The sequence below is a fragment of the Colias croceus genome, chromosome 28, assembly GCF_905220415.1.
Source record: "Colias croceus chromosome 28, ilColCroc2.1".
Taxonomy (NCBI): Eukaryota; Metazoa; Arthropoda; class Insecta; order Lepidoptera; family Pieridae; genus Colias; species Colias croceus.
Window position 1 is genome coordinate 2335478 of NC_059564.1, and position 22207 is coordinate 2357684.

Genomic DNA, 22207 nt, shown 5'->3' on the forward strand with positions numbered 1-22207 from the left:
GTTCTTTTTGTATTTTAATCGGCAGTTGTTATTACGAAGTACATGAGTGAGACATGTATTATGTCTCGTGCGTGAGAGTGAAAGAGAGAACAACTGTATTGGTGATAATGCGTTAGTAAGTAGGTATGTAATAATTACGCTGTTTTTTAGTGCAATGATGTTGGCGTATGCCGCGTCTACTAGTATAATAGGTCATTGGGTACATGCAAGCAAACGCACATGAAACGTACGTTTACGCATACAAATAAACACAGCTCGAATACATACACATGTACATTGTAGTCAAAAAGCATTACATATAAATTGTTTATAGTACTTCGATGTATAAAACTAAAAAAAAATACATATGAATTTGATTTATTTTTCAGGTGATCTAGCGTCGAGCAGTTGGCGTTTATCGCCCTCCAGTTCTGGATATAAAACGTTGAGTTTGAGAAGCACTGACTCTGTTACGCCTTCGCCTACTGGTAAATTTATTTTTTGTAGATTTTTTATATAATTACTAGTGGACCGCCCCGGCTTTGCCCGTGGTACCTACATGTTTAAACTATCCTATCTCTCAAGTTGGATCGATCAAATTTTATTATAATCGGTTAAGTGGTTTAGGAGTCCATTGAGGACCAAAATTGTGACACGAGATTTTTATATAATTATGAGTAACTAGCAGTTCGCCCCGGCTTTTTGTTATTTTTTTCAGTTTTTCAAATGTTTAATAGTTACTGTCTTTAACCAAGTTGAGAAAAAACCAACAAACTAAAAATCATAATCTTCATCTTTTTTTTATGAATTCACCACTTTAGATTTTTCTTTATGTTCTGCACAATGTTCAGATATAAGATAGAAAATCGGCTCATTTTACTTTGACACGATTTCAATTCTATATCCGTTTCACTTATCTATTTTTCCTTTAAGAAAATGTTGTTTACAAACTTCAAAATGTTTTCTTTTTAGGCGGTGCCAGTCCCGAACCGGGAAGCGAATCGGCGACCCTCGTGTGGGCGGTCACGGATTTATCCGCTGTACCACCGGGGGCTATTGTTATACACCCACAGGTAATCTATATTGACGTATAACAGACAACTAGACTCACAATCACGAACAATCATTTGTCCGATACATCAGTCAGTATCGACATTTGAAATCGAAAATTTAACAATAATTCCAAAAGTTTTCAAACTTCGGTCAAGTGAATGGCTACCTATGTGTAGGTGTATGAGTACACTAATATTGGTTGCAAATTTAATACGCGATATGAAATATTATATCGAAAACTTCACCATGTTTGCAGAACTTTTGGAATTTTTTTCACGACCATACAACAAACAAGTGATAACTGCGTTAAAAACAACCGACTTCAAACTTGCACTTGCAAAATTTACAAATACCTACAGACAAAAATACTCATAAAATAAAATCTACTGGGCCTATCCGAATAAAATTTTTATGGGACCAATTCGACACCATCCCGCATCGAACAAAAAAAGAATCACGTAAATCGGTTCAGAAACCTCGGAGTAATCGGTGTACATACATAAAAAAAAAAAAAAATATACCGGCCGAATTGATAACCTCCTCCTTTTTTTCGAAGTCGGTTAAAAAATAATTTAATTGCAATTTTAACAATGTTCCGGACTGCGGACAAACAAACTCTTCAGCTTTATAATATTAGTATAGATTAGGCAACAGACATTGGCACAAGACTAAAATTCTTATAATTTCGGTTGTTAACCGACTTCAAACAAAGGAGGAGGTTATCAATTCGGCCGGTATGTTTTTTTTTATGTATGTACACCGATTACTCCGAGGTTTCTGAACCGATTTACGTGATTCTTTTTTTGTTCGATGCGGGATGGTGTCGAATTGGTCCCATAAAAATTTTATTCGGATAGGCCCAGTAGTTTTATTTTATGAGCATTTTTTTATGAGTTGGATAATCGATTTATCGAACAAGACCTATTACCACGCGTTCTTAGCGGCTAGTATATAAATATTGAGTTTGTGTGTTTGTATCTCCAGACAGGCAGACCGCTAACGAATCCCGACGGCTCCATATACCACTTCGATCCCGCGAACCCGCCCGCTTTCTGCAATAACGTTCATAATGATAAGGTAAAAATATAAATAAATACTATATATAAGGGATCTTTTATAATTCTTAACAACATAATATGGATAAAATATATATATATATAGATATAATAAATCACATCAACAAAAAATGTTTATAAATTGCAACATAATATATGCACAACTACACCCACACATACACACATGCACACACACTCACACACAAACACCCACACACACACACACACACACACACACCCAGACACACACACACACACACACACACACACAATCACTCATTTTCATCTAGATACACAAATGCGCTTACGTAATAATTTAACTTACCTCTTCATTAATTTTTTTTTATTTTAGAGCTTTTAGTTTAGTTTATAGACATAATATTATGATCAATATTGGGAGAAGCCTCTGGCTCCTGAGACACAGTTTAAAACTAGTTCGGGAGCCAAAGGATTCATTATTTAGACCTGTGTAATTATGTCAATAAAGTTTTTTTTTTTTTTTATTATTATATTATTAGTCGGTTTCACAATTTCTGGATATTATATTGTAAGAAATAAAAAGCGAGACCGGTTTAAATATTATTTTGGATGTAATAAGAATGTACTGAGATTCTACACAGCTATGTAATTGATGTAGGTAGCATGTAGGTAACAAAACGCAGCAAGTCAACGACTAATAGCAAAGTGAGGGTAGTTGGGTCGAACGTCGTATAAACAACGTCCGAGCCCCCCCCCCCCCCCACGATTCGTACGAACGCTATGAGTCAAAGGAAGGCGGCATTTTATAGTATTCAACAGATAAGCATGTTCGGACAAGAAACAGTGACAACTACATTGACAACTATTTATCCACAAAAATATTAAATCAAAAGTTACGTCTAACAATATATTCAACTTATTCGTCACTTTAATTGCCAATATACGTAAAAACTGTTATAGTTTATCAGCAAATGATAAATCCGGATTTAAATAAACAGAGTATTTTTATAACTCTTCATCAGGCCAATGTAAATGCTTATTTGAATTAGAACATATTTTTACTCATATCTATAAATCAATTTGCATTGTTATTTTATCCGTATGATGTCTTTTCCCCCTTTCAGAATGATGCAAATGAAAAACGAAGAGGCAAGTTGGAAAAACAACATTCGTTTATGGATACAGGTGAGTTTTTGTTTTTATTAACTAGCTTTCCACCCGCGGCTTCGCCCGCGCAGTCAAAGAAACACCCGCATAGTTCCCGTTCCTGTGGGATTTCCGGGATAAAACCTATCCTATGTCCCGGGGTAAAAAGTATGTCTGTGTCCTTTCTCGGGTATCAAAATAACTATTTACCAAATTTCATGCAAATTGGTTCAGTAGTTAAGGCGTGATTGAGTAACAGACAGACAGACAGAGTTACTTTCGCATTTATAATATTAGTATGGATTAATATTCTTTGTTATTTAAACCCCGAAACTAATGATCAGACTTAATATATGAAAAATGTTCGTTGAAAATAATTATATATTTATGATATTATAATACCCCCCTTATCTATTTTTAATATTTAAAAGGAGACACTAGTTTGTATTTAAAAAAATACATTTCATGAAATTCACATAGAATAGAATAGAATAGAATAAGTATTTATTCGCAGTAAAAATCAAACACATAAACAAAAAAATACACAAGAAAAAATAACAGTTTACTACGAAAAGGCTATGAACTCAGCATATGGTGGAAACAATGACTAAAAGGCCAGTGCTTTCACCGCTGTTTTTCAGCCATAGCCTGTTGTAGCCACAAATGTCACACGAGCTGATACAACAAAAATTGTGTAATTATAATTAAAGTATACAAACTAACAGCATTTCTTATAAAACAAACATGCAAAAATACATTATAAGAAAACAGGTAAAACAATAAAAAATAAACAACCTTAAAAGGAAAATGGTGGGATACATCGATACATCTTATATTAATAATAATCAGCCACACAATTATATCTATAGCCAGTTCTTTCATACACCGGGTGAAATGATTACTATTTAAGTATTTAAATATGTAAAAAAAACAATATAAAAAAATATAGTATATTGTATATTATATAAAAAAAAATTAACCATTAATCAACTAATGGGCAAAAACTAAACTAAAGGGCACTGCTCCTTTTGTTTTATTAATAAATAGTTCTTTAGTTTTGCTTTGAAGGTACCAAGACACCTTGATTCGCGTATAGGAGGAGGCAGGTCGTTCCAGCATTTACTAGCCCGATATTTAAAACTACCTCTAAATGCAGCTGTTTTATACTTAGGTATTCGAAAAACACAAGAGAAAGGCCTTGATTTGTTGAGCTTTTGGCTTCGTGACCAAGTTAATTTCTCATAGAGGTAAGGCGGTGAATGGTTATTGACTACACCATGCAAAAGATTACAAAGATGGAGCTGTCTACATGCTGACATCTTTAGTATTCCTGCTTTATTTAAGAAAGGCGTAACATGCGTGCGAGGTGGGATCTGGAAACAGTAGCGCGCACAAGCATTCTGGATCCTTTGAATGAGACGCCTACTTCTTGCCAAACAACAGCCATCATAAACAACATCGCAGTAATTAAGCTTTGATAGCACGAGTGAGTTACAAAGCTGAATACGCAACGGCTCGTTTATGTAATTTCTGATCTTATATATAATTTTTAGACGGTAGAAACAGTTACGTGCTACTTCAGCTATGTGGTCTTCAAAATTTAGTGACGAGTCCATTAGTAAGCCGAGGTTTCTTGCTATCTGAACTTGCTCTAATTGTTCGCCATTAATTTCTACATGAGATCCGGCTCGAAGGACCGTTTAAAAATACCCTCAAAACTTATAAATTAACATTTTATTTTTTTATATTTTCAGAGTGCGAATGCCCCACAAGCGAATGCAGGAAGTGTTGCTGTGAATGCAGGCAAAATGGACAGAAGTCGGCGGATAAGGTAATAGTTTTATTTAAGACTAGCTTACTGCCCGCGGCTTCGCCCGCTTTGTCTAAAACCTAATAAATTATATACTAAAACCTTCCTCTTGAATCGCTCGTTCTATTTAAAAAAACCGCATCAAAATCCGTTGCGTAGTTTTAAATATTTAAGCATACAAAGGGACATAGGGACAGAGAAAGCGACTTTGTTTTATACTATGTAGTGATGTTTGTAATATAGAAAAATCCCATAAAACCAATCACATTATACCCCATAATGTGTTTGGTTTTTATGGGGTAGATAAAAATGCAGCATTTTTGGGAAAAGTAAAAGGTTACTTTGTTGGAAATGCTATTATAGAATACATTTACTGATGCTGTACCTTGTTCAACCCAAGATGCTTATATCTAATACACTGGAGATTGCACTATGAACGTTGACTTGTCACGGGAAGGTATAACTTGCCAAGTTAGGTGTGAAAGGGACAAAAAACAACCAGGCGTCATTCAAGGTCATACCTTCCCGTGACAAGTCAACGTTCATAGTGCAATCTCCAGTGTATTAGATATAAGCTTCTTGGTTCAACCACTAACTAAATGACAATGTAAAATGTATTAGATAATCTCTGAAATGAAATATAAATAACTAGATTTCCGCCCGCGGCTTCGCCCGCGTTTTCAAAGGAAAACCCGCATAGTTCCCGTTCCCGTGGGATTTCCGGGATAAAACCTATCCTAAGTGTCATTCTGATGTATAAGCTATAAAGTTTCATTCAAATCCATTCAGTAGTTTTTACGTGAAAGAGTAACAAACATCCATACATCCAAACTTACAAACTTTCGCCTTTATAATATTAGTAGGATATAATATTATCATGAAATACTAAATTTTAAACTCAAGTTATAAACGAAAACAGCTTTCTAAATATTTACAAATCTAATATCAAGATTGCATCCAAAAAATAACTTTTTATCTCACTTCTGTTACAGACAACGCCGCAATGCTCTAAAAACAACTCGGTACAAAATAGTCCGATAAAAACGCTCGCAAACACAGACACAAAAGATACACAAACACCAGAACCGAACCATAAAGAAGAAACCAAACCCGTGATCGAAGTGCAACCACAGAGAATAGAGATTAGAGAAAATTCAAATTCCGAACAGAAATTTGAAAACAAAACGGTCGAAATTCAAAAGCCGGAGAACAAAAGGCTAGAAACGCAAAAGTCGTTCGACAATTCGCAATTTGAAAATAATTTGCCGGCATCGCCAGCCAATCAGAGGCAGGAATCGCCGAATCAACGTTTTTCAAATTCGACCAATCAGAGGCAAGATTCGCCGAATCAACGTTTTTCAAATTCGACCAATCAGAGGCAAGATTCGCCGAATCAACGTTATTCAAATTCAGCTAATCAGAGGCAAGGAGATTCGACCAATCAGAGGCCGGTTGAACATCGAACGTTCGAGAATCAACGGTTGAATAGAACGTATTCGCAAGAGCACCAAGATGTGGCTTATCAGAGTTATTGCCAGGGATATAGAAATGAGGTATGTTATAATATTATAATGGATAAATAAAACTAGTATAGCAGCCTGACTTCGCTCAAAAAATAAATCTGATTAATATTTACTAGCGTAAACATAATAAATAATGGAGGAAGTGAAAATGTTCCTTACTTTATTGTTTTTACAATTTTTTATAAATATTATGTCTATGTCGTGGTCATATCGTAGAATTGATCATTTCATGATATGAGTGGCCATTTCACGAAATGGTCGCATATCGTGAAATGGCCAACATAGTTTGATCAGATCGTTAAATCGTCAACGTTTCACGATTTGGTCATCCACATTTGGCCAGATCGTATAAAATATAAAGAGTCCATAAAATATTAAAAAATTTCAGAATAACTATATTCTAAAAACTTATTTAGTGTCATTTAAGTTAGTGCCGCGGCAGCGGCCGGCGAGTGCCAGAAGCGGATCGCTTTTTAAAAAACAAACAATTATGATAATATAGTAGTATTTTCTTATATTATTTTATTTAAGTCGCATTTTTTCTTAAATACATATAAGATATCCACATTTTCCATAGTACTCGTACCTCTTCGTCGTAAATTCTTTGCTATGACTTTCTTCATAATATTGTTATTAAACGAATTATGAAGTTTTTAACTGCGAATAATTTAATTTTCGCCAGCGGCCGCCATCTTATCACATACCTAAACACAGAGCTTGCAGCGCCTCTACCAACGATTAATGTAAATATTTTACGATATGATCAAATAATTTTGATCATTTCATGAAAAAACCATGCGTTAATTGGCCATATCGTGAAACGATTTCTTATCATTGATCTGCCCAAACCACATCATGATGTGGCCAAACTAAATTGGCCATTTCACGATATGCGACCATTCCGTGAAATGGCCACTCGTATCATGAAATGATCAAATCTACGATATGACCACGACATCTATTTAAAAAAATAAGCTATATCACAATTTAGGTACTTACTTTTCGAATAAGTAGATTGATTAATTGTTCGATCAATTGGTCTATTGTTTGATTAATTGTTCGATTGATTGTTCGATCGATGAACTGATTGTTCGATCGATTGATTTATTGTTCGATCGATTGATTGTTTATTTGTTTGTTCCAGTTGACGTCACCATCGCAAGCGATGGTCACATACCAACCGGATGTGGCTGAAATACAAAATATGATGGCGCAAGCTAAAATCACACCGGTGCCCATACAGGATCCTAATATACGTGAGTATTGTTAATATGAGTAATCCTTCCTATCTGAGTCTATTTCTTTAGTGTACAACGTATGATAATGGGAATCGTACAAATAAAATCTTTTTATAAGGCACAGTCACTAGAGTAATAAAATTATCATCGCAAAGTATTATATAACATACTAGTTTTCAAAGAAAAACCCGTTCCCGTAGGATTTCCGGGATAAAACCTATCCTATGTCCTTTCTCGGGTATCAAAATATCTCTGTACCAAATTTCATGCATATTGGTTCAGTAGTTTAGGCGTGATTGAGTAACAGACAGACAGACAGAGTTACTTTCGCATTTATAATATTAGTATGGATTAAAATTTGTTTAAAATTCCTTTCTCCATTTCAGGGCCTGTTTCAATAGCCAACATGATGTATCCTGGTATACCTCAAGGGTATCCGTTCGTCAATCATTGTAGACTCGTGAGTTTTTTTTTATTTACATTTATTCTATTATTGGTTTAAATATTATAATTTCACTACATAGTATAAAACAAAGTCGCTTTCTCTGTCCCTATGTATGCTTAAATCTTTAAAACTACGCAACGGATTTTGATTCGGTTTTTTTAATAGATAGAGTGATTCAAGAGGAAGGTTTTAGTATATAATTTATTAGGTTTTAGACATAGCGGGCGAAGCCGCGGGCGGTAAGCTAGTTGTGTATAAATAAAAAATAAGAAATAATAATGTGGTCGGATTCTAATTTACGATTTTCGGTTTGTCTTTCGACACAGCACAAATAATTACATGAATATGACTGACCGGTTGGCTTGGTTGGTAGTGGCCCTGCCTTCAAGCCAGAGGTTGTGGGTTCGATTCCCACCCGGGGCAAATATTTGTGTGATGAACATAATAAATAAATAAATACACTTTATTTAGCACCAGATAAAAAAAAAGCAGACAATAAAACAAAAAAAAGACAATATTACAATTTATGCCAAAAAGGCGGCCTTATCGCTACTCAGCGATTTCTACCAGGCAACCTATGGGTAGGATTTTGAATTAAAAAAGGGGAAAAATGGATGGATGTTTGCTCTGTGTCTGGGTGTTAATTATCTATATAAGTATTTATTTAAAATGATATATATGTATGTTTATCAGCCATCTGGTTTCCATGACACAAGCGAAAGCTTAGTATGGGATCAGATCGTGCCGTGTGTGCAAATTGTCCTGAAATATTTATTATTAATTAATAATAATTATGAAAGTTTTGTAACTCTTGTTTATATATAAAAGTTTTTGTCAAAAACACAAAATTAATTTGTTAACAAAACGCCAATTGTTTCTAGATATATTTTTTTATTTATTTATAATTAGATGATATGCATACATTTCAGTCATTCTATTTTAGCAAGCCAGCTGAAAATTTATTAAATTAACTAAGTAGTTATGGTTAAAAAGAAACATGAAAAAATAAAATAAGTACGGCATCAAATTAAAATATCTATTCTACATCTAAATAATATTAATATAAAAAAAATGTGTGCGTGTACTAGTGTACCTACACACGTAAGAAGTGAAAATTCTTTATGACCTGATTTTTCAAAAAATAATTTACTATATGCAACTTTACAGAAATACGTCGAATCACGCGTGGCAGGGATAAGAAAAAGATGGCGCGTAACTGAAAAATGTCACGCGTAACGAAAAAATGTTACACTAAATTTTTTTCCAACCCCGATAAAGAAGTTTCACTTCAATTAACATTAATTTTCAGGATCAAGGCATGCAACCAATATATCAGCCCATGGTGGAAGAACCGAAACATTTGCCGCCTTCACCGCATACAGATAACACTTTTAGGATAGGTAAGTTATTTATTTATAATATTAACATTTTAATAAGTAATTCTGATACATGAGCTACATCACTGCAAAGTATTCTCAAAATTCGTTCAGTGATTTTCCTGTAATAAAATCATATGTTGAACATATTTTATCCATCCTCACAAACTTTCTCAGTTTACTAAGAGTAGAATTAATCCATACTAATATTATAAATGCGAAAGTAACTCTGTCTGTCTGTCTGTTACTCAATCACGCCCCAACTACTGAACCAATTTGCATGAAATTTGGTATTTTGATACCCGAGAAAGGACATAGGCTACTTTTTACCCCGGGACATAGGATAGGTTTTATCCCGGAAATCCCACGGGAACGGGAACTATGCGGGTTTTTCTTTGACTGCGCGGGCGAAGCCGCGGGTGGAAAGCTAGTAATATTATAAATTCGTAATTCGTAAAAGCGTTTGTCATTTTGTTAGTATTTTAAAACATACAAATATAATGTCATTCATAACTTATTTGGATAAATTTTAACCATACGAAAAATGTATAATTCTTTACTATCAATTTATTATATTCTTTCATTCAGTTTTTATAAAAAACAATTGTATCAATATAACGTAAAAAGGGTTTTTACATACGATTAAAAAAAATATTTATTAAAATATTTTTTTACATAGATCCAAGTTATCCATACGCTACAGAATTCAACGCGTACAGCGGATGTTCAGAACCGATGTTACAACAAAGGGGGTATGTATATAAAGTGATTTATTTATTTATTTTATATGCTCCTAAATATAATACTTTTAGCAAGATTAATTTTAGAGAAACACTTTTTTGAGCATATTATAATTTAAAATCGTATTTTTTTTATTTCCTATCGCATCAGAATAATGAATATAATAAGTATGTTTTTAAATACAGTTTTATAGCATTCAAATGCTTTGTATATGAGAAATTAAAAAAATACAAGAAATCGATCACGAGGCGGGATACGAACCCGCGTCTTTTTGCCAAACCGGGGCAACGCCTAGCCGCCCTGCAGGGCAACGCCTAGCAGTTCGTTCTTTAATATTTTCTCATTTACAAGCTAAAAATCTATACTTGCTACCAAGCCAACCGGCCAGTCAAATTTATTTCTCTGTCATTTAATTCTGTGTTATTTAAAAGTATATATTTATAGGTACAACATGGGCTACGGTCAAGTTGAAGTGCCCGCCATGGTGCCTTCGTATCCCGTACCTAATGTTATACTGCAACCGCCTATGCAACATTATCCGGTGACATTTTATTTGATTTTTATGTATATTTTTATTATAGTGGAAAAAATAAAACGCCGTGTGTCACTCGGGGACTGCGGTAAAGCTATTGCATGCTATGCCTTCAAGCCACACCTCCGCCCGTCCCCGTGGGGAGCGTGAGGTTTTTTCGTTACGGAATTTCTCGATTCGGTCCCCGCGCTCAAGGCCCGCGATAGAAGCTATGCAATAGCTTAAAAAAAGTAAAATAAATAGTAAGCCGAAACCAGTTAATTGAAGTAAATTGAAACTTCTATACTATTTTATTATGTAAAAGTAGAAAAATATGATATTTTACAAGTTTTCATACGCCGTGCAGTGCCATGTACTTCTATACTAATAATTATTATAAAGAGGAAAAGTTTGTTATTATGTATGTATTGTTTTCACGCATAAACCTCTCAACCGATTTTGATGAAATTTGGCACAGACAATCTTTAGACCCTGAGAAAGAACATAGGCTACCTTTTATTGCGAAATATGTACCACGGGCGAAGCCGGGGCGGACCGCTAGTACTAAATAAAGCTTAAGCAAAAGACTATTAGAACAAAAAAAATATTTTATAGTTTTTCTACAATAATGTAAAAATCTCGATTCCAGTATCAAGAACCGATCCAGTGGCAGAACGTACAACAGCCGGTCGCCATGGCAACGGCTGCGCCGAAACTGATGCTGCACGACGTGTATCCGATAGTCTGCCCGAATGTGTACCAACCATATAATGTTGTTTATCCGCAGGTTTGTAGAAAAAAATTATGTACCAACATTTTCTTTTTTTTTTTTTTTCAATATAAATTTGCAGCCGTAAAAATTTTTGACCTACCTTTTTTAAGTTGTAAGAAAGAATTTTTAAGTTGCAATTTTTAAATAACTAATCAACACGCTTTAAAATTGTATTGTCACCAATACTTGAAAATGGCGGTCCATATTTAAAATTCCACAGTTCGAACATATATAAATGTGACTAAAAACTTAAATAGTGTGTGAGTAAGACGGAATGATTAGTGCCGCCATTTTAGATTCGTTACTTTCTTGAAGCTGTTTATAATTTACTTGAAGCTGCTTATAATTTACTTATTCCCAGATGCTCCCACAACCGTATCCGGTATGCCAACCCGTCTACCCGCTAATCGACAAGACACCGGAAGTGCAGCACCAGCGCACAACGCCACAGATGCGCAAGCGCAACTCCATCGGCTCCGCTAGAGACACGCCGCACGAAAGGGGGGAGGGGGGGCCCGACATTGTTAACAAGATACAGCAAATTAAGGTAAGAATAAATAATAAGTGAAAAAAAAATTCCTAGGGTATATACTAGGTTGCACTAGCTTTCACTAGTGTTTACTATTCTTCACTAGTGTTAATTGCACTTCACTAGTGTTTACTACACTTCACTAGCGTTCACTACACTTCACTAGTGTTTACTACACTTCACTACACTAGTGTTTACTACACTTCACTAGCGTTCACTACACTTCACTAATGTTTATTACACTTCACTAGTGTTTACTACACTTCACTAGTGTTTACTACACTTCACTAGCGTTCACTACACTGCACTATAGTCCTTTCCACCTAAGATGATTTCTGTGACACATCGATTTTTGACACGTGTAGAGATGTCTTTACTGAAATCGTATCAATTGTTTCCGATAATCGATAATATTTTATATGGAAATGAAATCGATTAGAATAAAGTACCAAAATTAGTTTTTTCGGCATTTCGCCAACAATTAACTAAGGAAACTTAGCAAACAACAGCAAAAAAAAAGTCAACAATAACAATTAGTAACAATAACAGAATAATACCACGTAAAGTATCAATATAAAAATGCAACTTGTATACAAGGCTGACGCACTCGTACAGACGATTGACTCGATTGACAAACGATCACAAGATGGGCGCCGATTATATGTTTTCCAACTCTATGATTTGTCAACGATCCATTTCATGTACACGAATTGCGTAGGTATTATATTTTTGTGTTATTTTATTTTATTTTTCATTATATTCAACTAAAACAATACTGTTTTTTAATTATAAGCTTAAGATGTTTCATTTTTATATTTTTGGTAATAATGCCGCCATAAAATAAAAATATTATGCACTAAAATTATTTTTGCGTTTTAAACATAAAATACGTAATTCGGAACACGACGAAGTGTCACAGGAATCATCCTACGTGAAAAGGACTATAGTGTTTACTACACTTCACTAGTGTTTATTACACTTCACTAGTGTTTATTACACTTTACTAGTATTTGCTATACTTCACTACCCTTCAACATTCTTCACTAGTGTTCACTACACTAGCCTCCACTACTCTTCACTATTTGTCACTACATAAAACACCAGAAGTGAAAAACCTGTTTCCTTGGGTATTTAATAGGTTTAACTAGTGTTTACTAGTCTTCACTATTCTTCAATAGTGTTCACCAGCGTTCGCTTTCGTTCACCAGCATTCGCTAGTGTTCACCAGCATTCGCTTTCGTTCACCAGCATTCGCTTTCGTTCACCAGCATTCGCTAGTGTTCACCAGCATTCGCTTTCGTTCACCAGCATTCGCTTTCGTTCACCAGCATTCGCTAGTGTTCACCAGCATTCGCTAGTGTTCACCAGCATTCGCTAGTGTTCACCAGCATTCGCTTTCGTTCACCAGCATTCGCTTTCGTTCACCAGCATTCGCTAGTGTTCACCAGCATTCGCTAGTGTTCACCAGCATTCGCTAGTGTTCACCAGCATTCGCTAGTGTTCACCAGCATTCGCTAGTGTTCACCAGCATTCGCTAGTGTTCATCAGCATTCGCTAGTGTTCACCAGCGTTCGCTAGTCTTCACTAGTCTAGCGGAGATAGTGAATAAGACGCAACAGTACAGTTACAATAAAATTCAGCGCACATATAGAAGGTAACTTGGATTAACACATAGAATAGGTTTTATCCCGGAAATCCCACGGGAACGGGAACTATGCGGGTTTTTCTTCGAAAACGCGGGTGGAAAGCTAGTTTAATTATAATGACTCTTTTGTTGTTCAGGAGCAAATGGCGACGATAAACACGAAGGAGAAGAGAAGAGAGGAGTGGGGGGGGAACAGTGGGAGCGGCATCCTGGGCAGTTATCCCGTCAACGCGTACAGTGCCAGAGTTAACGGGTAAAATAAATAAACTTGTGTATTAAAATTAAATAAAATAATACATAATAAGTAATATTTAAGAAAAAACGTTACTAAAAAATGTGTCTACTATTTGTGAAAATAGCATAAAAATATGCCATAATTTTTCAGTTTAACGCAGTTAGACAGATATGAGTGACGGAAGAATTTGTTTTATAATATTTAATTATTTCTTATAATTTCTATTTCTCATTTTTAATCAATCCTTGGCCAATAAGAATTAACTGTATAACAATAATAATTTTATCCATTCGACTCACAAAACTTGGTAAAAAAAGCTCGACCAATTATAATGTAAGAATTGACTGACCGGTTGGCTTAGTTGGTAGTGGCTCAGCCAGAGGTTGTGGGTTCGATTCCCACCCTGGGAAAATATTTTTGTGATGAACGTAGATTTGCTCTGTGTCTGGGTGTTGAATATCTATAAGTATTTATTTAAAATTATGTATGTATGTTTATCAGTCATCTGGTTTCCATAACACAAGCGAAAGCTTAGTATGGGAACAGATCGTGCCATGTGTGAAAAATTATCCTGAAAATATGTATGTATGTTTTTGTTTAATTACACCATACTGTAATAATCCTGTCTTGTTAAATAAAGGATTTATTTATTTATTTCTAATTTAATTATTATTTTGTTCAAGTCGGCCCAACGAAGAGGCCCAGCTGAGTTCGGCTGCACGTGCGATAGTCAATTCCATTAGAAATATACAGGCGAAGAATAATTGTAAGTATATTGTTATTATTAATTTAAACTCACATTACAAATCTTCTTTGTAATAAAGTTTTAACAGGTCATAAATGTTTGCATTTAGTACAATGTTTTTTGTAAATTCATGATTTATTTCTATGTCATAGTTCAATTAATTGTGTAATAACGTTATGACGTATTTATTTAAATAAAGTTTAATTTCCTTTAGAAAAACCAACAACCAAAAAAAGAAGAACTAATCGAAACTTTACAGAATTTTTTGTCCTATTCAAAACTCTGCCTACGCGTGTGTTAGGCAGACCTTTCTTATGAGTAATTTGACTTTAAACATTGAATATTATATTATGATTTTTTGTTTTTCAAATGACTGTTTGTTTCTCATATAAATCAAATTAAATAATCTTAGGGCTGATTTTTCAATCCATGGTTAAGACTTATCCGTCCAATAAAGTATTACACGATAATATTAAAATGTCACCCGTAAACTGTCAAAGATGGGCAAAGAATACATTTTTGAAATGGTAGTTTAATACGTTATTCGACGAATAAGTATTAACCAAGGATTGAAAAATCAGCCCTTATTATAATAACATTCCGGATTACAGGCAGTGGTCTGAATTTAATGTGCAACCTAGACTGAGTTACGTAATTAGGCTCTCCTTTTATTGGTTTCTTTTTTACTTTTTTTTCCATTAAATGTATGTATGTTTATGTTAATGTATGTTTTAAATGTTTATTATTGTCTTGTTTTGTGTCAGTTCTAATTTTGTGTCAAACATTCATCTAATAACAATTCCCAACAGACCCAGAAACACGCAAGTACGACTACACACGCACCGACCGGCCGTCGTACCGGCGTCCGGACGACCGGTTCCGATCCGACCGGTCGGATCGGAACGATCGGATCGAACGTCGTGACGGTGACCGGCGGGCCGGGTACAGGGATAACCCGTTCGCTGTGCAGTATAGACCGCCGTATTTGTTGCGACAGGTCAGTATCTATATATATAAAACGCAAAGGTGACTGATATAGTGATCTATCAACGCACAGCCCAAACCACTGGACATATCGGGCTGAAATTATGCAGGCATGCAGGTAGATGTTAGGCGTCCCCTAAGAAAGGATTTCCCGAAATTCTTGCGGGAACGGGGAAAAACGGGGATGCACGTACAAAGTCGTGGGCGGAAGCTAGTTTAATATCTTTAGACGCGTTGAGAGTAAAATTTCAAGGTCGCGTCGTGGCAATACCGTCACGTCATGGAGTACGGTGACGATTTGGTGAATCTTTTAAAAGAAGTTTCACTTCTGACACGTGTGCTTGGCACACACCGTCACGGCAAGGATTACGGCGACGATTTTGGTATCTTTTAATCCGTCAAAGAAGTTTCTCTTCTGACACACACCGTCACGTCACGGCAAACGATGATTTTGGTATCTTTGAATCTGTCAAAGAAGTTTCACTACTGACACCTGTGCTCGGAACACACGCACTTTCTTTATGGTACTGTTATTTACGTTCTTTAGGCGCGTTGAGAGTAAAATTTCAAAGTCGCGTCACGTCATGGAGTAAGGACCACCGTTCGCTGTGCAGTATAGACCGCCGTAGGTTAGTGTTTAATATTGAGAGTTAAACAAGGAAGCGTCATGGCAACGCCGTCACGTCATGAAGTACCGTGACGATTTTGTGAATCTTGTAAAATAAGTTTCACTTCTGAGACGTGTGCTCGGCACACACCGTCACGTCACGGATTACGGCGACGATTTTGGTATCTTTAAATCTGTCAAAGAAGTTTCACTTCTGACACGTATGCTCGGGACGCGCACTTTCTTTACGGTACTATTATTTACACATTGACAGGTTAGTGATTGATTTAAATACGTGTATGGAAACATCAATATAGATATAGAACAAAATAAGTACTGTAAAAAATTACAAACTTTACATCTATGTACTACGACAATTTTTTTTAATCCCTACTAATATTATAAATGCGAAAGTAACTCTGTCTGTCTGTCTGTAACGCTTTCCCGCTTAAACCTCTCAACCGATAATGATGAAATTTGGCACAGACAATCTTTAGACCCTGAGAAAGAACTACTACTACTTTTTATTGCGAAATACCACGGGCGAAACCGGGGCGGACCGCTAGTGCATTATAAAGTTCGATTAATTAGTGCGATATAATATCTAAGTTCTATCCAATTTTTTCAAATTTTCCCCTTTTTTTAGTTTTTCGTGCTATACTTAATATTTACGTATGTGATTCAAATTGAAATATTACAGTAAAATTTAGGCTAAAAGAAATATCTCTATGTTTTTTGTATGTATTAATATTTTTTTTGTACAGATGTCTCCCGGTACGTGGTGCAGGCGTTCACCGGGACCAGTCCATCCAGGTAATTATTAATTAATTTATTTATTGAAACAGAATTATTCTTTCTACTTACAAATAATAATTAAATATAATTAATCTATACATACAGGGTGTCCCAAAAAGTAGTGATGAACGGAAGCTGGGAGGTAGAGGACCTAGAGGGCTATCCGAATCACCCCCATGTATGTTATGCGATTTTTCGTATTTTCGGAGTTATGACGTTTTTTTTTCAATTTTTCACCTATCGCCGAGTACGATGATATTTTCACTCATGGTGACGTCAATTATTGCGCTAAATGCTTGATTTTTTATTGTTTGCTAAGCTGAAAGATAGGCCAATTCAGTATGGTAACATTTACTATCGTTAGATGTTTGAATGGAATAAAAAATAGAATTAAATGCTAAGAAAGATAAAATTATCCAGTATGTTCACAACTTCAAGGGCCCGTAAAAAAATAAAATCACATAAAAAAAGTTTTCCGTTTGGCTTTTAAAAACTTGCTCTATCTATCAGGTAGCTACCCTGAAAATTTCATTTTATTATTCAGAAAGCTTCAATCGAAAAATTGAAATCTAAATGTGGTAAGTGCAAAAATTGAATTAACATGATGAATAATAAAAACAAATTAAAACCAATAACAAGGTGTTAAATTACCAGAAATTTTTAAAATGACCCCCCTGTTGCTCAATGCAAGTGCTACATCACCGTAAAAAATTGTCTTTTAAATTTCTGAATGCCTTTTATCATTTTTTATGGTTTCTTTTGCTACTATGAATTTCCGGGTTATTTCGTCCAAATTGTGGCAATCTCTCGTCTTTGTAGTATCCCCACGGAAAAAATCAATAGGGTTTATGTCCGGGGACCGTGGAGGCCAGGTTAAAGGGCAAAGATACCCTGAAAGATGGATTGGTCGTTGCAGCCTGCGCATGCGCCGGTGACGCCTGCCTTAAAGCCTGGCCTCCACGGTCCCTCGACCTAAAACCCCATTGATTTGTTTCAATGGTGATACTAAGAAGACCTCGGCTACTTGAGAGAATGCCACAATTTGGACGAAATAACCCGGAAATTCATAGTAGCAGAAGAAACCATTAAAAATGATAAAAGGGCATTCAAACATTTAAAAGACAACTTTTTATGGTGATGTCGCACTTTCATTGAGCAACAGCGGGGTTATTTTAAAAATTTCTGGTAATTAGACACCTATTTATTGGTTTTAATGATCATCACGTAAATAAAATTTTTGCACTTACCACACTTAGATTTCAATTTTTCGATTGAAGCCTTCTGAATAATAAAATGAAATTTTCAGGGTAGCTACCTGATAGATAGAGCAAGTTTGTAAAAGCCAAATGGAAAACTTTTTTTATGTGATTTTATTTTTTTATGGGCCCTTGAAGTTGTAGACATACTGGGTAATTTTACCTTTCTTGGCATTTAATTCTTTTTTTTTACTCCATTCGAAGATCTAACGATAGTAAATGTTACCATACTGAATTGGCCTACCTTTATGCTTAGCACACAAAAAAAATCAAGCATTTAGCGCAATAATTGACGTCACCATGAGTGAAAATATCATCGTACTCGGCGATAGGTGAAAAATTGAAAAAAACGTCATAACTCCGAAAATACGAAAAATCGCATAACATACATGGGGGTGATTCGGATAGCCCTCTAGGTCCTCTACCTCCCAGCTTCCGTTCATCACTACTTTTTGGGACACCCTGTATAATAAATCTGTAGAAGGGTCAATTCTGTACATTGAAAATATTGAAAATATAAATAGCAGGGGGTGTTACTGGATCGATACCAAGCCCAAATATGTGAGTAAAAAAATTTTTGTCTATCTGTCTGTATGTGAAGGCATCACGTAACACTAACGGTTCGATTTCGATGAAACTTGGTATAATTATACCTTATTATCCTAGGCGTAAAATAGGATACTTTTAATACGATAATACGTAGAAAAAAAATTCTTAATTTTTCTTAATTGTTCCGCGCGGACGGTGTCGCGGGCGGAAGCTAGTAATTAATATAATTAAAAATAATATTTTCTTTAAGAATAGAAAAAGTTCGCTCACGAGGCGGGTTTCGAAACCGCGTCTTTTTGCCATGCCGGAGCAACGCCTAGGCGTTTGATATTTTCTATTTAAAAATATCTGACTTGAAAAGCGTTTGAATGCAATAAAACTGAAAATAAATAAACCTAGTTAAATATTTTATGACAAATTGTTTGCGTTCACGCCTAAACCACTGAACCGATTTTGATATAATCAAACCTAATATTAAATTAGTACTTTCTTGCAATGTGCATAAATTACAGTAGCTAACCGGGTTTCGAAAACCATTGCCTTCATATTACATTCTACCTGTTACTTTATTTAGTTTTGACCTGTTTCTTCTATACTAATATTATAAAGAGGAAAGGTTTGTAATTATGTATGTATGTATGGTTTTCACGCATAAACTACTGGACCGATTTTAATGAAATTTGGCACAGACAATCTTTAGACCCTGAGAAAGAACATAGGCTACCTGCTACCTTTTATTTCGAAATATGTACCACGGGCGAAGCCAGGGCGGGCCGCTAGTTGAAAATAAAAATAAAATTATTATCTTTTCCCAGTACTAAACCCGCCCCGACGGCCGCATCCAGATCGAAACGCCCGACGCTAGACGGCGCAACACACACATATCGACGCGATAGTCGCAGCTTGTAGTCGCGGCGACTGTCGCGCGACTTTTTTGTCGCACGACTTTTAGTCGCAAGCGGATTTTTTTTGCACGGGAATTGATTAATGGGTCAATAAATGGTTTTGAAGGAAATATTAATAGATTAAGCAGTTTGTAACACACCAAAGTTCCCACAATTTTTTATAGTAGTGATCTGAATGTTGTAGACGAAATAAGTAAATAATTCACAAAAGTTTCAGTTTTGAATTAATAAAAACAGTTTGTAACACACGTAAATTCCAATGATTTTTAATAGCAGTGATCTGAATGTTGTAGACTCAATAAGTAAATAATTCACAAAAGTTTAATTATTGTCTGTACGTAGCAGTTTCATTTCAATAAAATAATATTTATTTTTATTGAAGAAATAGTACTTCTTAAATCTATAAGTAATTGTTGTATTTATTACTAAACGGCTGGACCGTAAAAATAGATGAAAATTCAAATTCATGTGTAGGAACTTATTACAACTTATAATACTTAGATGACACTAATTATAATTCCCCTAATTTTTGTCAAATTACGGAAAATAGCACTTTTTGTATAAAAAATAAACAAAGACAAAAAAGTCGCGCGACAATCGCTCAATGTGTAAAAACCTTTATATTTGCGTTCGCTAGAGAGAATTGAGTAAGTGACGTTTTTTATTTGTTTTCTATTTCGATTGTTTTTTTTTTTTTTTGTATAGAAATTATTATTATATTAGTGTCTGTCACTTATTTAGTTTTTTTCATGTAAATAAAAGTAGATGGTAGGTTTTTAGTATTTTTTCTGTCAAAGAAAAATATTTTGGTTTCGATCGGGGCTGCCTGTGTTTATATATTTTTGATTGCGTTGGAATGTGTTTTTAACCGACTTTTAACAAAGGAGGACCTTAAAAATATTATGAGATTTAATATCTATGGGTGTTTGTAAAGTCATGAAACAAAATTGACAATAATTTCCTTATTTTTCCTTAAATTTATTGGTAATAAAATTAAATTGATCAATATTTAAAAAACACCCTGTATCTATAGTAGAGGTCCGCGCCGCAGTCCAAAAGCCCAGCGGCGGCGCGCCGGGTGCGGCACCCGGCGCGCCGCGGCGTCGCCGGCGTGGGCTAGTTATTTTTAAAGTTATTAGGGGGTGGGCGGGCAGTAGAAAAATCTCTCTTTAAGTTTAATAAAAAAAATATTTTTATTAAAATCAAGTAGCTTAACTATTTAGTGATGAACATGATAATTATAAACATTGCCAATAATTTTATTGGCAATGTTTTTTTTATGTCAGAGCAAGCAAAGGAGCAGGTGGGCCACCTGATGTTAAGTGGTCATCACCGTCCATAAACACTTGTAACACTAGGAGTGTTACAGGTGCTTTGCCGGCCTTTTATGGACAAATAAGCTTTTTTCTTGAAGGCCCCAATGTCGTAGTTGTTCGGGAACACCGCAGGTGGCAAATCGTTCCATAGTTTCACCGTACGCGGAAGGAAGTTGCGGGTGAAGCGGACAGTGGTGGAGCGCCAACCATCCAGATGGTGCGGATGGAACTGGTTTTTACGGCGTGTGGTCCGGTGGTGGAACTGTGCGGCTGGTAAAAGGTGGAACAATTCCTCAGAGCACTCCCCATAGTAGATTCTATACAGTATACAGAGAGACGCAACGTCTCTCCGCCCTGACAGTGGGTCGAGCCTATCGGAAATCCTACGGTCATCGACAATTCGAGCTGCTCGACGTTGGATGCTGTCAAGAGGAAGGAGTTGATACTGTGGGGCTCCGGCCCAGAGATGAGAACAGTACCCCATATGCGGTCGCACCTGAGCCTTATACAGCTGAAGTCGGTGGGCCGGCTTGAAGTACTATCTCGATCTACTGAGCACACCAAGTTTTTTCGAGGCTAATTTAGCCTTCGCTTCCAAATGACTGCGGAATTGAACGTCACTCGAGATTTCAACTCCGAGGATTCCGATTTTCGGCGATATACTAAGGGGAGTACTCTTAAACCGAGGTTCTACGACAAATGGGGTCTTTTTAGCGGTGAACGCGCAAACCTGTGTCTTTAGGGGATTGAACTCGATTAAGTTCGCCCCAATCCGAGACTTCTTGGAGAGAAGACTCGACTTCAGGCACAAGTTTGTTTCGACTCTCATTGAGGCTTTCCTTTGAGGTGTTTGCACGGCCGAGATAAAGAGCATCCCCCCTACTGTCGTCTGCATAGCAATGAATGTTCATAATTATCATGGATAAAAATAATTTTGTTAACTTTTGCAGGATTTAGACGCGATCTCTTCGCAGTTAAGACTAGCCCAGCTACAGAAAAAACCCTTTTACTTG

General features: G+C 35.6%; 1 protein-coding gene across 1 annotated transcript in view; it reads left to right on the forward strand.

Moving 5' to 3' along the window:
* LOC123703989 overlaps nt 1-20909 on the forward strand; it is a 57196-nt gene extending 36287 nt beyond the window's left edge. Inside the window, exons 15-32 of the mRNA XM_045652215.1 lie at nt 369-467; nt 952-1052; nt 2017-2109; nt 3191-3251; nt 4967-5043; nt 6015-6575; nt 7690-7801; nt 8170-8243; nt 9538-9628; nt 10284-10356; nt 10790-10886; nt 11506-11643; nt 11990-12175; nt 13940-14055; nt 14721-14803; nt 15592-15779; nt 17138-17186; nt 19789-20909. Coding sequence (XP_045508171.1) covers nt 369-467; nt 952-1052; nt 2017-2109; nt 3191-3251; nt 4967-5043; nt 6015-6575; nt 7690-7801; nt 8170-8243; nt 9538-9628; nt 10284-10356; nt 10790-10886; nt 11506-11643; nt 11990-12175; nt 13940-14055; nt 14721-14803; nt 15592-15779; nt 17138-17186; nt 19789-19838 — 2249 coding nt within the window. The 3' untranslated portion in view covers nt 19839-20909. The remainder of the gene's footprint in view (nt 1-368; nt 468-951; nt 1053-2016; nt 2110-3190; nt 3252-4966; nt 5044-6014; nt 6576-7689; nt 7802-8169; nt 8244-9537; nt 9629-10283; nt 10357-10789; nt 10887-11505; nt 11644-11989; nt 12176-13939; nt 14056-14720; nt 14804-15591; nt 15780-17137; nt 17187-19788) is intronic.
* Nucleotides 20910-22207: the final 1298 nt, after the last annotated feature.